Raw genomic sequence first — 14,810 nt, 5'->3', positions numbered from 1 at the left:
CTGAGGTCAGGAGTTCAAGACTGGCCTGGCCAACATGGCAAAACCCTGTCTCTACAAAAATACAAAAATTAGCTGGGTGTGGTGGTGGGGGCCACTAGTCCCAGCTACTACTTTACTCGGGAGGCTAAGGCAGGAGAGTTGCTTGAACCTGGGAGGCAGAGGCTGCAGAGAGCCGAGATCACACCACCGTACTCCAGCCTGGGCAACAGACTCCACCTCAAAAGAAACACACACACACACACACACACACACACACACACACAACTCAGGAAAGAATCCCAGGATGTCAGGCTGGAACTGAACATCAGAAGCAGTTCTTGTTCTTCCTGTGTCCTGAACTACCTGAGCTGGCTTCTGCCCAGAAGGAACCTCTAGCTCCAGACCTCAGATTGTTTCTTCAGATCTCTGCCCCATGTCACCTCCTCCAAGAAGCCTTCCCTGACCACACTATCTAAAATAGCTCTTCTTCCCCTCACTCATGCTTGCCACCTGACATCAGGTGATTATTGCCTGTCTACCCTACTGCAATACAAGCTCCTTGAGGACAGAGCTTTGGGCCTTTCACTTTCGTAGGCTTGAAGAGTACCAGGGACAAACTGAGTGCACAAATGAATACATGATATATCCTAGTCACCCTGGGGCTGTAACCTCTCTGAGCCTCAGTTTCCTCACTATCAAACTGAGGTAAAAGAAGAATCTGACTGAATGATGTAGTGTGCGTGTACAGAACATGGCACCGTGACCGTGCATAGAAATTAGCAATTGCTCGGTAAATATTAGAACTAAGGTCCACAGAAAGTAAGTGACTTGCCTAAAGTCACACAGCCTGCCAGCAGCAGAGCTAGGATAAGAGCAAAATGCTAAGAAAAAACTGGTGAATGGATAAACAAAATGTAGTATGTCCACACAACAGAATATTCAGCCATAAAAACAAATGAAGGGCTGGGCGTGGTGGCTCATGCCTGTAATTCCAGCACTTTGAGAGGCAGAGGCAGGAAGATGACTTGAGCCCAGAATTTGAGACCAGGCTCAGCAACATACCCTGTCTCTACAGGTAATTTTAAAAATTAGCTATGTATGGTGGTGAGTGCCTCCCAGCTAGCTACTCAGGAGACTGAGGTTGGAAGACTGCTTGATCCCGGGAGGTCGAGGCTGCAGTGTGCCATGACTGAGCCATTGCACTCCAGCTTGGGGACACAGTGGAGATCCTGCCCCCCACCCCCCAAAAAAGGAACTAAGTACTGATTCATGTTACAACATGGATGACCCTCTAAAAATTATGCTAAGAGGCCAGACCCAAAAGAACTCATTCTGTATAATTGCATTTACATGAAATGTCTAGAAGAGCTAAATTTAGAGACAGAGAATTAGATTAGTGGTTGCCCAGGACTGGGGGTGGAAATGGGGAGTGACAGCAAATGTCCAGAAGAGATCTTTTAAGAGATGTGGTAAATTTTTGTAGTAAATCTCTGCAAATTCATTAAAATCACTTACAATGTTACGATACGCCAGTTATACCTTAATCAAGCTGCTAAAAATTTGTTTTTATATTTATTTATATATATATTTATTTATTTATGAGACAAGTTCTCACTCTGTCACCCAGGCTAGAGTGTAGTGGTGCAATCTTGGCTCACTGCAACCTCCGCCTCCCGGGTTCAAGTGATTCTCGTGACTCAGCCTCTCGAGTAGCTGGGATTACAGGTGCCTGCTACCATGCCTGACTCATTTTTTTGTATTTGTAGTAGAGACAGGGTTTCACCATGTTGGCCAGGCTGGTCTCGAACTCTTGACCTCAAATGATCCACCCACCTTGGCCTCCCAAAGTGCTGGGATTACAGGCGTGAGCCATCACACCTGGCCTAAAAATTTGTTTTTAAAAGAGAAAGGGCCTGGAGCGGTGGCTCACACCTGTAATCCCAACACTTTGGGAGGCCAAGGCTAGCAGGAGGATTACCTGAGGTCAGGAATTCGAGACCAGCCTGGCCAACATGGTGAAACCCCATCCCTACTAAAAATGCAAAAATTAGCTGGGTGGTGGTGGCATACACCTGTAATCCCAGCTGCCTGGGAGAGTGAGGCAGGAGAATTGCTTGAACCTTGGAGGTGGAGGTTGCAGTGAGCCAAGATTGCCGCCCCACTGCACTCCAGCCTGGGTGACAGAGCGAGACTGTCAAACAAACAAATAAATAAATGGAAGAAAAAGGTGCTAGGAGAGCTCAGTATAGGAAGCTCTTGGGCGTCCACACTTACACTTCCCTTCCAGCTGTGCAGTCCTTGGAGATTCCACCCAGTGCACAAATGCAACTGACTTCTGAGCAACACCCATCTGCACGTGGGCTCACCCCAGCTCCCAGCACATCCTCTCTCCCCTACCTTGCCTCACCATTCAGGGCAGGAGCAGAGCCTGCCTGAGGACCCAGCTCTGTGCAGGTCCCTGACCTCTAGGAGTGTCCCCAGCACCCAAGGCAGATAACTGGTCTGTGGCAAGAAGGGAGTTCCTGATTTTGTGGAACTAGGCGACAGTGACAACAAGCCTGCCTCAAGAGGCAATGAATGTTGAGGGATCAGAGCCACAGCAGGGGTTGGAGATCAGTTAGAGTCCATATGAAGCCACGAGAAAGTCTCAGCCAGATCCTAACCAGGTGCTGTACTTCACTTCCAGTTTCTTAAAACACCGCCCACCAGCCCTGCAGAGGAGAGGTCACTCCGGCAGAGAACCAAGCCACCCCAAGGTGGCCAGTGTCTTCACACTGAGTGGGGAAATGTTGCTGCTGGGGCAATCTCAACGGCCATGCTCTTGCCTCAGTCAGGGCCAGGATGGGTCCTGAGGCAGCCCAAAAAGAGAAACAGGCCCAGAGAGGCGGGGTCACATGGGGCCAGAGACCCCAGGAGGCCCTCAAGCCTTCAGCCAAAGCACCCCGATGGCAGAGCTGGGTAAACTGGGATACAATCCCAGCCACTTCAAGGGCACAGAGAGCACCAGGATGTAAAATCAGCAACAGCGGGTAGTGGGACCACAGAGCCCACTCACTCCATCCCCAGCCCCACTCCTGAGGCACCCTGTTTGAAACCACCTATCCATGAACCTCTCCTTTCAAGATGGAGAAAATGGCCTGTAATCCCAGCACTCTAGGGAAGCCAAGGCAGGTGGATTGCTTAAGCCTGGGAGTTTGAGACTAGCCTGGGCAAAATGACAAAACCTCAACTCTACAAAAAAATACAAAAATTAGCCAAGACATGGTGGCTCATGCCTGGGGTCTCAGTTACTTGGGAGGCTGAGGTGAGAGGATCATTTGAGCCCAGGAGGCGGAGGCTGCAGTGAGCAGAGATCATGCCACAGCATTCCAGCCTAGGAAACTGAGACCCTGAAATAGAAAGGTTTTTTTGTTTTGTTTCTTTAAGAGCCAGGGTTTTGCTGCTGCCCATGCTGGAGTGCAGAGCCATGATCACAGCTCACTGCAGCCTTGAACTCCTGGGCTCAAGTGATCCTCACACCTCAGCCTCCCAAGTAGCTGGGACTACAGGCACATGCACAGCTTTTTCTTTTTTTTGTAGAGATGAGGTCTCACTAGGTTGCCCAGGTTGGTCCTGAACTCCCAGGCTCAAGCAATCCTCCCACCCTGGCCTTCCAAAATGCTGTGATTACAGGCATGAGCCACCGCACCTGGCCGGAAGGGCCTTTCTGACAAAGGCACAGCCACTAGGAACAGAGCCAGGGTTAGACTCATCTCCTATGTCCACCAGCCAGGCCTGGCCAGACATTACCCTCCCCAAAGCTGTGGGTCAGAAACCCTGGGGGACTTGTTGAAAGCAGAGACCACCTTCCCTTTTGAATCAGGCCTGACTGTGATGGAGTCCTCAGATGACACTTGTACTGTTTGGATAACACCACCATCTGGCCCTGGTAAGTGAGAACTGAGAAATCTTTGCCACCAGCCTCAGCATCCAGGTCATTTCTGACAAGGCCATTGGGGTTTTGTTTTTTTAAATTCAGGATGAGCTGAACCCTTGCCACAATTCCTTCAGCCCATGGAAGGAGATGACCCTAGAGAAGCTCTGGCCACTGTGGGTGCTGCCTCAACAAGAGCCTTCTGTGAGGCCTGTCCCTTCACCTCCAGGCCCAACTCCTGACAGAGGCCAGTGTCCCTGCTTCTCGGGCCTGGTGAGATTCACTGCACACGGGTCAGTGATGGCACAGGAATGGGAAAGCTCTCGAGAAACGAGCCTGGGTCCTCACTGACAGAACGTATGAATCCTGTCTCAGTTAGTGGCCAGCAAAAGACTGGACCAAAGCTAGACATGGTAGCACATGCCTGTGGTCCCAACTACCCATGGGGCAGGATTGCTATAGCCTAGGAGTTCAAGACTGCAGGGAGCCATGGCTGTGCCTCTGTACTCCAGACCTGGTGGGTGACAGAGCAAGACCCTGTCTTTAAAAAAGAAAAAAGAAAAAGGACTGGATCAAAGTCCTGTGAGCTCCCCCAGAAAAGGGGACATTCTGACAAATTGTCACTTTAGCTGTGACTACAGCCCAGATTGGGCCAGGGCTTCCGGACTGAGCCTTCAGTCTATGCCTCATTGCAGTGAGGGAACAGTGGGCCTCAAGATAAACATCTGGGGAGCAGAAACAGAAGACTGCCTGTGTCTCAAGTCTTCCTTGATTAGCTTTTGTGTGTGCACACACACATACTCTTGGCACACACGTTTCAAAATATGGGTTGCATAGCAATGTTATTTCCTTCTGAAAAATAAATTTTCCCTTTGCATATTTTAAACTTATACACACGCACAGTTACTGTATTTTACATAATCTTTTTTTCTTTTGCAAATGGATACTTTTTGAGTTCAGTGAGCTTCTCCCTCCAAGGCATTACAATGTAAACATGGTGTAACTCAGTCACCACAGTATGTTTCTGGAGGGGTAAAGGCGGTGAGGAAATCAGACTTTGTCTAACAAAGAACTAGGAGACCCACTTGATACTCCACTCTTTTGGGGCACCCTACATTGGTAAATCTTATTTCTCTCCAAGTGCCTTTCAAACTGACTAATATCCACCATGGCTGTACCTGGCCTTCCCCTTCACCTTTTTCACCATTCTCCAGCCTGGCACAGACCACTTGCCCAAGAGGCATTCCTTTTTTTTCTTTTCTTTTTTTTTTGAGACGGAGTCTCGCTGTGTCGCCTGGGCTGGAGTGCAGTGGCCGGATCTCAGCTCACTGCAAGCTCCGCTGCCTCCTGGGTTCACGCCATTTTCTCGCCTTAGCCTCCCAAGTAGCTGGGACTATAGGCGCCCGCCACCTCGCCCGGCTAGTTTTTTTTGTATTTTTTAGTAGAGACGGAGTTTCACCATGTTAGCCAGGATGGTCTCGATCTCCTGACCTTGTGATCCACCCGTCTCGGCCTCCCAAAGTGCTGGGATTACAGGCTTGAGCCACCGCGCCCGGCCAACATTCCTTTTTTTTCAGAAGAAGTTTCACTTATGTTGCTCAGGTCAGAGTGCAATGGTGCAATCTCAGCTCACTGCAACCTCTGCCTCCCGGGTTCAAGTGATTCTCCTGCCTCAGGCTCCTGGGTAGCTGGGATTACAGGTGCTCCCCACCATGCCTGGCTAATTTTTTGTATTTTAGTAGGGACAGGGTTTCACCATGTTGGCCAAGCTGGTCTCGATCTCCTGACCTTCAGGTGATCCACTCGCCTACGCCTCTCAAAGTGCTGGGATTACAGGCATGAGCCACTGTGCCTGGCTGAACCATTATTTATTTTTGGAGACAGGTTCTTGCTATGTTACCCAGGCTGGTCTTGAACTCCTGGCCTCAAGTGAACCTCCTGCCTTGGCCTCCCAGAGTTCTGGCATTATAACCATGTAACATCATGCCCAACTATTTTTCTTTTCTTGGCTTTTCTTTTTTTTTTGGAGACAGGGTCTCACTCTGTCACCCATATTGAAGTGTGGTGGCATGTTCAAGGCTCACTACAGCCTCAACCTCCTGGGCTCAAGCGATCCTCTGCCTCAGCCTCCCATGTAGCTGGGACTACAGGTACACATCACCACACCTAGCCAATTAAAAACAAAATTTTGGCCGGGGGTGGTGGCTCATGCCCGCAATCCCAGCACTTTGGGATGCCAAGCTGGGTGGATTAGCTGAGGTCAGGAGTTAGAAACCAGCCTGGCCAAGATGGTGAAACCCCATCTCCACTAAAAATACAAAAATTAGCCAGCGCGGTGGCAGGGACCTGTAGTCCCAGCTACTGGGGAGGCTAAGGCAGAAGAATCACTTGAACCCAGGAGGCAGAGGTTGCAGTGAGGCGAGATTGCACCACTGCACTCTAGCCTGGCGATAGAGCAAGAATCCATCTAAAAAAAAAAAAAAAAATTTTTTAAGTTACGGGGTTTCACTGTGTTGCCCAGGTTGATCTGGAACTCCTGGGCTCCAGCAATCCTCCCACTTCGACCTCCCAAAGTGCTGTGATTACAGGCATGAACCACCATGCCCTGCCCAGAAGCATTCCTGACAGCATGAGCCCCAACCAGACAGTATGGAACGGCCACCTGTTACCAGCTTGGGCAAATAACTTAACACACTAGCCTATGTCCCCATCTATAAAATGGGAATATAACACAATCTATTTCACAGGGTTATTCTCAGGATGCAACGAATGATCATGCTGTGTCATACCAGATACCTACTGGGGAGCTCAGGAACTCTGTAAACATCTGCATGTTTTATCTAGCCCTGTAAGATGCTCAGATGTGCAATACTACTTAGTTGGCTAATTGCTGCCTCTCTCCAGCTAGACCTCAGACCCCCTGAAACGGCCAAAAGTAGCAGGTCCAACAGTACCAAACAAGCAACACAAGGTGTGCAGAGCTACCGTGTGCCAGGCTGGCAAAGGGGGAGCTGAGAGTAAGCCAGGCCCCTGCCCAGGCAGGGGATACCCCACATAAGTGGTAAGACTGATACAAACCCAGGAGAACTAACAGGTCCAAAGTGTGCAAGGGAGTGGGTGGGGGAAGGGCTTTCGAAAGACATCTAATCCTTTCTGAGAACAGGGTGTCTTAAAGGCACAAAGAGTGAATAAGTAGTCACCCAGAAAGGTCAACAGATTTATTTCTTAATAATATATCCTGAATGAAACTGGCCAGAAGCCAGAATCTTGTCTGTCTGAAACACAGAGCTTGTTTGGGAAGGTCCCGGGAAATCATCCACCACGCAGCCCTCACAACCCTGACATGAGCCCGGCACACTGCTGGCACTGTGGCCTCACAGCAGCCTCCAAGTACAGCAGTGGAGTCCTTGAAACCACCCAGCGTGATAAGTACCATTACTGTCCCCGCATTACAGTGCGGGAAGCAGGCTCTGAAGTAATTCACCGGCTGACCCCCTCACCCACCCCCAACGGACACCTCTAGCTGCATGAACGGTGGCCCTCATTAATTATCCCTGTCTCCGCTACAGAAGAGGAGGCTCCTTGGGATCAGCAACTGCCTTTGTCCACATTCCGGGCCAAAAGGGCTGGCCCGGGAAGGATCTTGGGGCATGGGCACGCCAGCTCCTGCCTCGGAGATACAGAACCTGGTGGCTGGCCCTGCCCCAGGACTTCACTAGGGCCGGCGCTAGGGCCCTGGAACTCCGTCCTTCCGGCGCTCAGCCTTCAGTCTCTTTCCCCTCCGCCTCCTCCCGCCCCAGGTCAAAGCTTAGACCTCCTTTTTACAAAGGATGCCAGGGTTCTGCACCCACGTGCACCATCCTCCTCTCCTCTTTCCCCAGTCAGCCCCGCCGCTGCTTGGCGTATCAGCAGCTCCCTGCTCCAAACTCGGACCCAACCCAGGGGTGGCAGGAGACAGGGGTGGGGGAGCGTAGTCTGAAGTGGGGAGAAGGCCAGGCCCCCGAGTCTCCTGCAAGAGGAGTTAAAAAACAGGCTCTCTAGAGTCGGACTGCTGGCGCTCAAATGCCAGATCTCCCTGTGTGTAACTTTGGGCAGCTAACTTGGAGCCTCCGTTTCCCCATCTGCAAGGGGGAATACTCCCGGCGGCGTCCATACAGCCAGGTGGTGGAGAGAGTTAACAGGGCCGCGTTCTCTAGAATAGCAATAATGGTGGCCTTCCCGGCATCGCCCTACAGGAGACTTGGCGAGTAGCGAGCCCATCCCCCGCGCCACCGTGCAGCGGCGCGGCCCGCGAACAGCGTGGGGCAGAGCCGGCCTGAGGCGCACGGAGGACCAGAGGCCCACGCGGCCGAGCCCGGGCAGTAGGGCGAGAGCGCGACGCAGCGGAAGCCGCCTGCAGCCCGGGGCCCTGCGAGGCGCGCGTCTCCGCCCTCCGACGGCGCCCGGGCCACCTTCCTCGTCTTGACAGCGCGCAGCGCGACCCAGAGCCTGCGGCGACTCTGGCCGCTGCAGACGCCCCCCGCCCCGCCCGAGCCGCGCTCCCGGCCGGCGCCGCACACTCACCCAGAGCCCGCCGCCGTGGTGGCCTGGATGGAGCTGATGCGCAGGCGGTTGGCTGTGTCCTTCAGGGCCTGCAGCTTCTGCTGGTCAGGCTTGTGGTAGCCCTCCATGGTGCGGCGGGCGGGGACCGGGGGCACACGCGGACACACAGAGGTAGCGGCGGCTACAGCGGCTACAGGCAGCTGCTGAGACCGGGCGCGGGGCGGGGACCCGTTAAGACGCCGGGCGGGGCGGGGCGGGGAGGGGAGAGGCGGGGCAGGGGAGGAGGCGGGGCTCGGATCACCCCAGGCCTTCAGCCCCGCCCCGCCTGGGGCGGCCGCCTGCCCGCTCCCCTCCCCTGCCCCGCTAGGCGCTGGGCCGCTGCTGTGAGGTTAGCAGTTAACCACACACACCAATAATAACACAACGAACAACTCAAGGTTCGAGGCTTGGCTCCTGACTCGAAGGCCTCTCAGTCTCCCTCCTCCACACAGTCCTCTGTGGAATTGTCACAGCTAATCCCATTTTAGAGATGACAAACTGAGGCTTGGCAAGGGCAATCAAGGTCGCAAGGCTGGTGGGTGCCAGGCTTGACCCCAGCCGACCATCCCCAGGCCCAAGAGATTGCAAGACTTTACTATTATTTTGAGACTGAGTTTCTCTCTTGTTGCCCAGGCTGGAATGCAATGGCGCAATCTCGGCTCACCACAACCTCCGCCTCCCGAGTTCAAGCAATTCTCCTGCCTCAGCCTCCCGAGTAGCTGGGATTACAAGCATTGGCCACCACGCCTAATTTTGTATTTTTAGTAGAGATGGGGTTTCTCCATGTTGGTCAGGCTGGTCTCGAACTCCTGACCTCAGGTGATCCTCCCACCTTGGCCTCCCAAAGTGTTGGGGTTGCAGGCGTGAGCCACCGCACCCAGCCCTATTTTTTTTTTTTAATAATTAAAAAAAATTGTTTTTTCTTTGAGACTGGGTCACCCACAGTCACCCAGGCTGGAGTGCAGTGGAGTGATTACAGCTCCCTGCAGTCTCAGCCTCCTGGGCTCAAGTGATCCTTCTGCCTCAGCCTCAAAAGTAGCTGAGACCATAGGTACACACTACCATGCCCGGCTAATTTTTGTATGTTTTGTAGAGATGGGGTTTTACCACTTTACCCAGGCAGGTCTGAAACTCCTAGGCTCAAGCCATCTGCCCTCCTCTGCCTCCCAAAGTGCTGGATTACAGGCATGAGCTACCATGCCCAAACACTCAGGGCTTTAGAGCCCTGCACAGGGGATGGGGATTATTGAAAATGAGAGTAGGATAGTGGTAGCCATGACAATGCCAGGTGATGATAACTGAGAAATTACTAGGGGAAGACCCTTTACAAATTATTAGGGCCTAGAAACACTGCCGACTCTTAGGGAGATTATTGGGTTTGCTTCCAGGTCTGTAGGGACAGGGGTACCCACCACTACTGTTATCAGAACCCATGGTCCCCAGAGGGATGAGGCTCTCCAGAGTCGGATTAGGGAGGGGACTTTCATCATAGACACTGTTTCATTCAATCCTCCCACCACACTTGGCCAATGAGGTACATACTGCCTACAATGCCTATTTTACAGAGGAAGAAGCTCCATTTGACAGAGGAAAGATAAAGGCAAGACCCTCAAATGGGTGTCTGGGCAGGGAGCTAAAACCCTGAGAGGACCAAGAGACACCAGTGGCTGCCCTGTGTCCTCTATGTCCTCCCTGCATTGCCCATACTCAGAGAGCTCTGAGTCATGAGGCAATGGACTGAATTTGAGTGAGTCCCCCAGCTCACCTCCAGGTGCTCCTCTGCTGGCCTGACCCCCAGATGCCCAATCTGACCCTAAGTATGGCATCCCATAGTACCTGGCTCCCGCTGGCCCAGCCTGCAGAGGCTGGCCCTATGGTGTCTGGCTGGTGAGGACTACGGGCTAGGATTGGAGGGGGGCCCCAGAGTGTGCCACCCTCAGAGGCCTGGCAGGTGCCACCTCTGCCCTCAGGCTGCTCACTGTCTGGAAAAAGGGCAAACCCTTGAAACCCTTTGAAAGCTCTGTGCCTTCCAACTCTGTGGCCCTTAGGACAGTGGCTCCCTAAGCGAGTGGCCTCAATTTCTTGATCTGCCTAACAGAACTCATCCTTATCACTCTGCACCCACTCTGGTCTCTGATAATGGCACAGAACTCACCATAGCTCTGGGGATCTAGGAGTAACAGAAATAAAATTGTCCCTTCCCCACCACCTGGGGCTCCAGGGACCTCAGGGCGCTTCCTCTCCTCTTGAGGTTCCACATGAATGGGGCCTGTGATATTATGATACGCATATATGGGTCCCTGACTTAGAACTCCCCCAAACCCTTGTTATACCATTGGGGTGCTTTAGGCCTCAGGAACAGACCCCAGAAACAGTCTCTCAGGCCTTCTCCTAACCTCCTTTCACCTGCTTCTTTCTCTCCCCTGGCAGGATCTTCTCCTGCCGGTCTGTCTGGAGCTGGCCATAAATAAGTTCTCTCACCTACCTCGTGTAATTGTAGGTCATTAGACCCCCATGAGAAGGGGTTCTGTCCCATACCCATGAGAAGGGAAGATCAGAGTGGGTGCAGAGTGATAAGGATGAGTCCCGTTAGGCAGATGGGGAAATTGAGGCCACTCCCTTAGGGAGCCTCTGTCCTAAGGGCCACAGAGTTGGAAGGCACAGAGCTTTCAAAGGGTTTCAAGGGTCTGCCCTTTCAGCAGACAGTGAGCTTCACAGAGAGGCCAAGAAGAGTAAGGACACACAGGTCTTGCTGGGTTTCCCCACTCAGTCAATTAGCATTAGATCATATACTTTTGGTCTAATCACATTTCCACAAGGCTGTCAATCATGTGTATCCAATGAAATGTCCATGAAAGGCTCAAGAGGACAGGGTTCAGGAGCTTCTGGACAGTGGAACACATGGAGGCTCACAGGAAGGTGAACAAGAACTCATCCAGGTGCTGGGAGAGTGGCACATTCCAGCTCCATGGAGGCAACTGCTCCTTCACTAGGACCTTTCCAGGCCTCCGTCTGTGTATCTCTTTGCCTAGCTGTTTGTCTCCTTTAAAATATCCTTTGTAACTAACCGATAAATGTGCTTTCCTGAGTTTTGAGAGCTGCTCTAGCAAATTAATTGAACCCAAAGAGGGAGTGGTGGGAACCCCAACTTGAAGCTGGTCAGTCCCGATCTTGGGACTCACGGGAAGGAGGAGGTGGTTTTGGAGGACTAAATCCTCAACCTGTGGTTTCTGAGGCTATCTCCAGGTAATTAGCATCAGAATGGAATAGAGTTGGAGGACACTCAGCTGGTGTCGCTGCAGAATTGCTTGCTTGCTTGGTGCATGGGGAGAAACCCCCACACATTTGATCACAGAAGTCTTTTGTGTTAATTGTTGTGGTGTGAGAACAGAGGAAACACAGAGTTTGAGTGTTTTGCCTTTCACAGGGCCCAAGAGTTCAGCCTTATTTCAAGAGCTCTTGGTCTTCCCAAAGGCCAGCTTCAGAAACAGAATCCTAGGCTAGCTGGGGGTGTTGCTAGAACCCAGTTTGTCCAGGGTGGTTCCCTTGTCCCCAGGTCCCAGGGTCTTTATTCAAACCCTCACACCTCTGAAGTCACATGGTGCTTGGAAGAAAGTCTTGGAAACCTGTCTGGCTTCCAGCTAAATCTGGCTCCCTGCTGTTCTCACACCCCATCCTCTCTCAGCCTCCTGTTCACCTTCCCCATGGTTGCCAGAGAACTCTTCCTCCCCAGTTTAACTCCCATGTTGTCCTTCCTCCACCCTTTGGATAAAAATCAGGTCCCCCAGCCCCACCCATCTCAGCCACACTGACCTTGAATTCCTTAAAAAACACCAAGCCCTCTCCCTCCTAGAGGTTTTGCACAGGCTACTCCCTGAGCCAGCAGAGCCCTTCCTGAGGCTCCTCACATGGCCTGGGTCTAGAGCCATCACACTGCCTGCTTGGTCTCTGCAGGGCTCTCTGCCTATCTGCATGATCTTTTGTCAGCTCCAGGAGAGCCAGGATACAGTCTTTTGTCCCTGGCTCTATCCCCAGGGACTACAACTGAGTCTCATATACAATAGGTGCTCAATGAATGCCTGCAGAATGAAAGCATGAATGTCAAATGATGTGCCCGAGGACACAGAGCCAGCAAGTGCCAGGGCTGCCCCCAAGCAGAGAAGGCATCAGGGAGGCCTCAGGGGAGGGAATCTGGCCACTCAGACTGGTGTCCTTCATTCCGACCTTTCCAGAAACCGAGACACAAAGGTGCTCTGTTGGAGGGTAGAAAGTGGCAGAAATGTCCTACTGTTGGCATCAGGTGCCAGCAGAGGCCACAGTGACCTGAGAGCAGAGCCACATGCTGGAATCTGAGCTGTCCCCCAGGACCTGTGCAGCACTAGGGAGAAGGTCACCCTTAGAGGAGCCAGGACAGTGTGAGTCCCCACGTAAGAGTCCCCCACAGCCACTCCCCAGGGATCTCCAGGATCACTAAAAGGGACCCGAGGGGGGTCGGGGTCCTGAGGGGTGCCATACCACCCAGTATTGTTACTGGGCAATGGCTTTGATCACCGAGACAGTGCTGATGGATTGTAGTGGCTACCTAGAGTGGAATGTGGAGCAGAGAGTTCTGAATTGCCCTTCAGCCTGAAATGCCAGGACTGGTCTAACCATACTGGGCAGGGTCACCTGGCATAAGAGACTGGCAGTGTCGGGAAGTCATGTCCCACCTTTTCATGTCCCCTGTATTTTGGGGACCCAGAGGGGGCTGCACTTGGGCCGGGCATGAGGAATCCCAGATTGCAGGAACTGTTTGACACACACACACTCACACTCAGAGATGATGCTCACACACCCTCTTACATGTTTGTTGTTGTTAGGAGATAAGGTCTCACTATGTTGCCCAGGCTGGAACTACTGGGCTCAAGTGATCCTCTTGCCTCGGCCACCCAAAGTGCTGGGATTACAGGCATGAGCCACTGCACCAGGCCCGTGATACGTTGTTAATGGGGTAAAAGCAAGGTAGAAAACAGCAGATAGAGGGTGATCCTATTTCTGTCAAAAATAAATAAAAGCACACATGTGCCTTTGTGCACTTGTGCGCACGCTTGTAGGTGTGTGTAAGTTTACATGGGCACGCAGAGAGTCTGAGGGACAGGTTCACAAACCGTGGGAGGCTTGGGGAGTGGGAAGTGGGGGGACTTTCAGTTTTTTATTTACCCTTTTCTCTTTTGTTGGAATTTATTAGCAATGTACATCGTTGGCTTTTTTTTTTTTTTTTTTTTTTTTGAGACAAAGTCTCTCTCTGTCACCCAGGCTGGAGTGCAGTGGCATGATCTCGGCTCACTGCAGCCCCAGCTTCCTGGGTTCAAGCAATTCTCCTGTCTCAGCTTCCCAAATAGCTGGGATTACAGGTGCCTGCCACCACATCCAGCTACTTTTTGTATTTTTAGTAGAGACAGGGTTTCTCCATGTTGGCCAGGCTGGTCTCGAACTCATGGCTGCAGGTGATCTGCCCATCTTGGCCTCCCAAAGTGATGCTACTACAGGCATGAGCCACTACACCTGGCCAATGGTTGACTTTTTAATCAGAAAAAAAGCAAAAAAAGCAAAAAGCAAAAAAAGCGCGGTGGCTCACACCTGTACTCCCCGCACTTCGGGAGGCCAAGGCAGGTGGATCACTTAAGGTCAGAAGTTACAGACCAGCCTGACCAACATGGTGAAACCCTGTATCTACTAAAAATACAAGAATTAGCTGGGCATGTTGATGGGAGCCTGTGGTCCCAGCTACTCGGGAGGCTGAGGCAGGAGAATCACTTGAACCTGGGAGGTGAAGGTTACAGTAAGCCTAAATCACTCCACGGTGCTCCAGCCTGGGAGACAAAGCTAAACTCCATATTAAAACAACAACGACAAAACACACACACACACACACAAAGAAAAAGAAAAAAAGCAAAATAAAATCATATCTTGAAAAAATAGCTAGTGAAGTTGGGGGCAGGTTGCATTTTTGTGAGCATACATTTTCTCTTGGTTTCCTATGATTATGTAAAGCCGCTCCCATGTTTCATAAGTCAGGCTGCTGCCCTGGATGTTTTGGGTTGGGAGCAAACCCCAGGCAGTGGGAGCTTGATGGTGCCTCTCCTGTCCTTGCTTTGCCATCCACATAAAACTTAGGGCAATGGCATCCTGATGTGCTCCTGCACGTTCACTGAGCGGGCACTGACGAGGCATGAATGGGCCCTGGGCAGCTGCATTCCTGAGTGACAGCACTGGACATCGCTTTGGCAGGGCTGGGCCCACGTGTGTGCTCCTGGGACATGCCTGGGCCAGCATCTGGGAGCCCCAAGTCAGCACA

The 14,810-nt window shown here is 52.1% G+C and overlaps 1 protein-coding gene across 2 annotated transcripts in view; it reads right to left on the bottom strand.

Annotated features, from left to right (window-relative positions):
- TKT (transketolase) overlaps positions 1-8,727 on the bottom strand; it is a 31,543-nt gene extending 22,816 nt beyond the window's left edge. For both annotated transcript variants that reach the window (XM_017851879.1, XM_017851878.1), the window contains exon 1: positions 8,456-8,727. In XM_017851879.1, the coding sequence (XP_017707368.1) occupies positions 8,456-8,562 (107 nt within the window). In that variant the 5' untranslated portion in view covers positions 8,563-8,727. The remainder of the gene's footprint in view (positions 1-8,455) is intronic.
- Positions 8,728-14,810: the final 6,083 nt, after the last annotated feature.

This window comes from Rhinopithecus bieti, unplaced genomic scaffold (assembly GCF_001698545.2).
Source record: "Rhinopithecus bieti isolate Rb0 unplaced genomic scaffold, ASM169854v2 scaffold_33647, whole genome shotgun sequence".
NCBI classification, from domain to species: Eukaryota; Metazoa; Chordata; class Mammalia; order Primates; family Cercopithecidae; genus Rhinopithecus; species Rhinopithecus bieti.
Note: the sequence above shows the minus strand (reverse complement) of the source record. Positions and strands in the feature narration are given on the sequence as shown.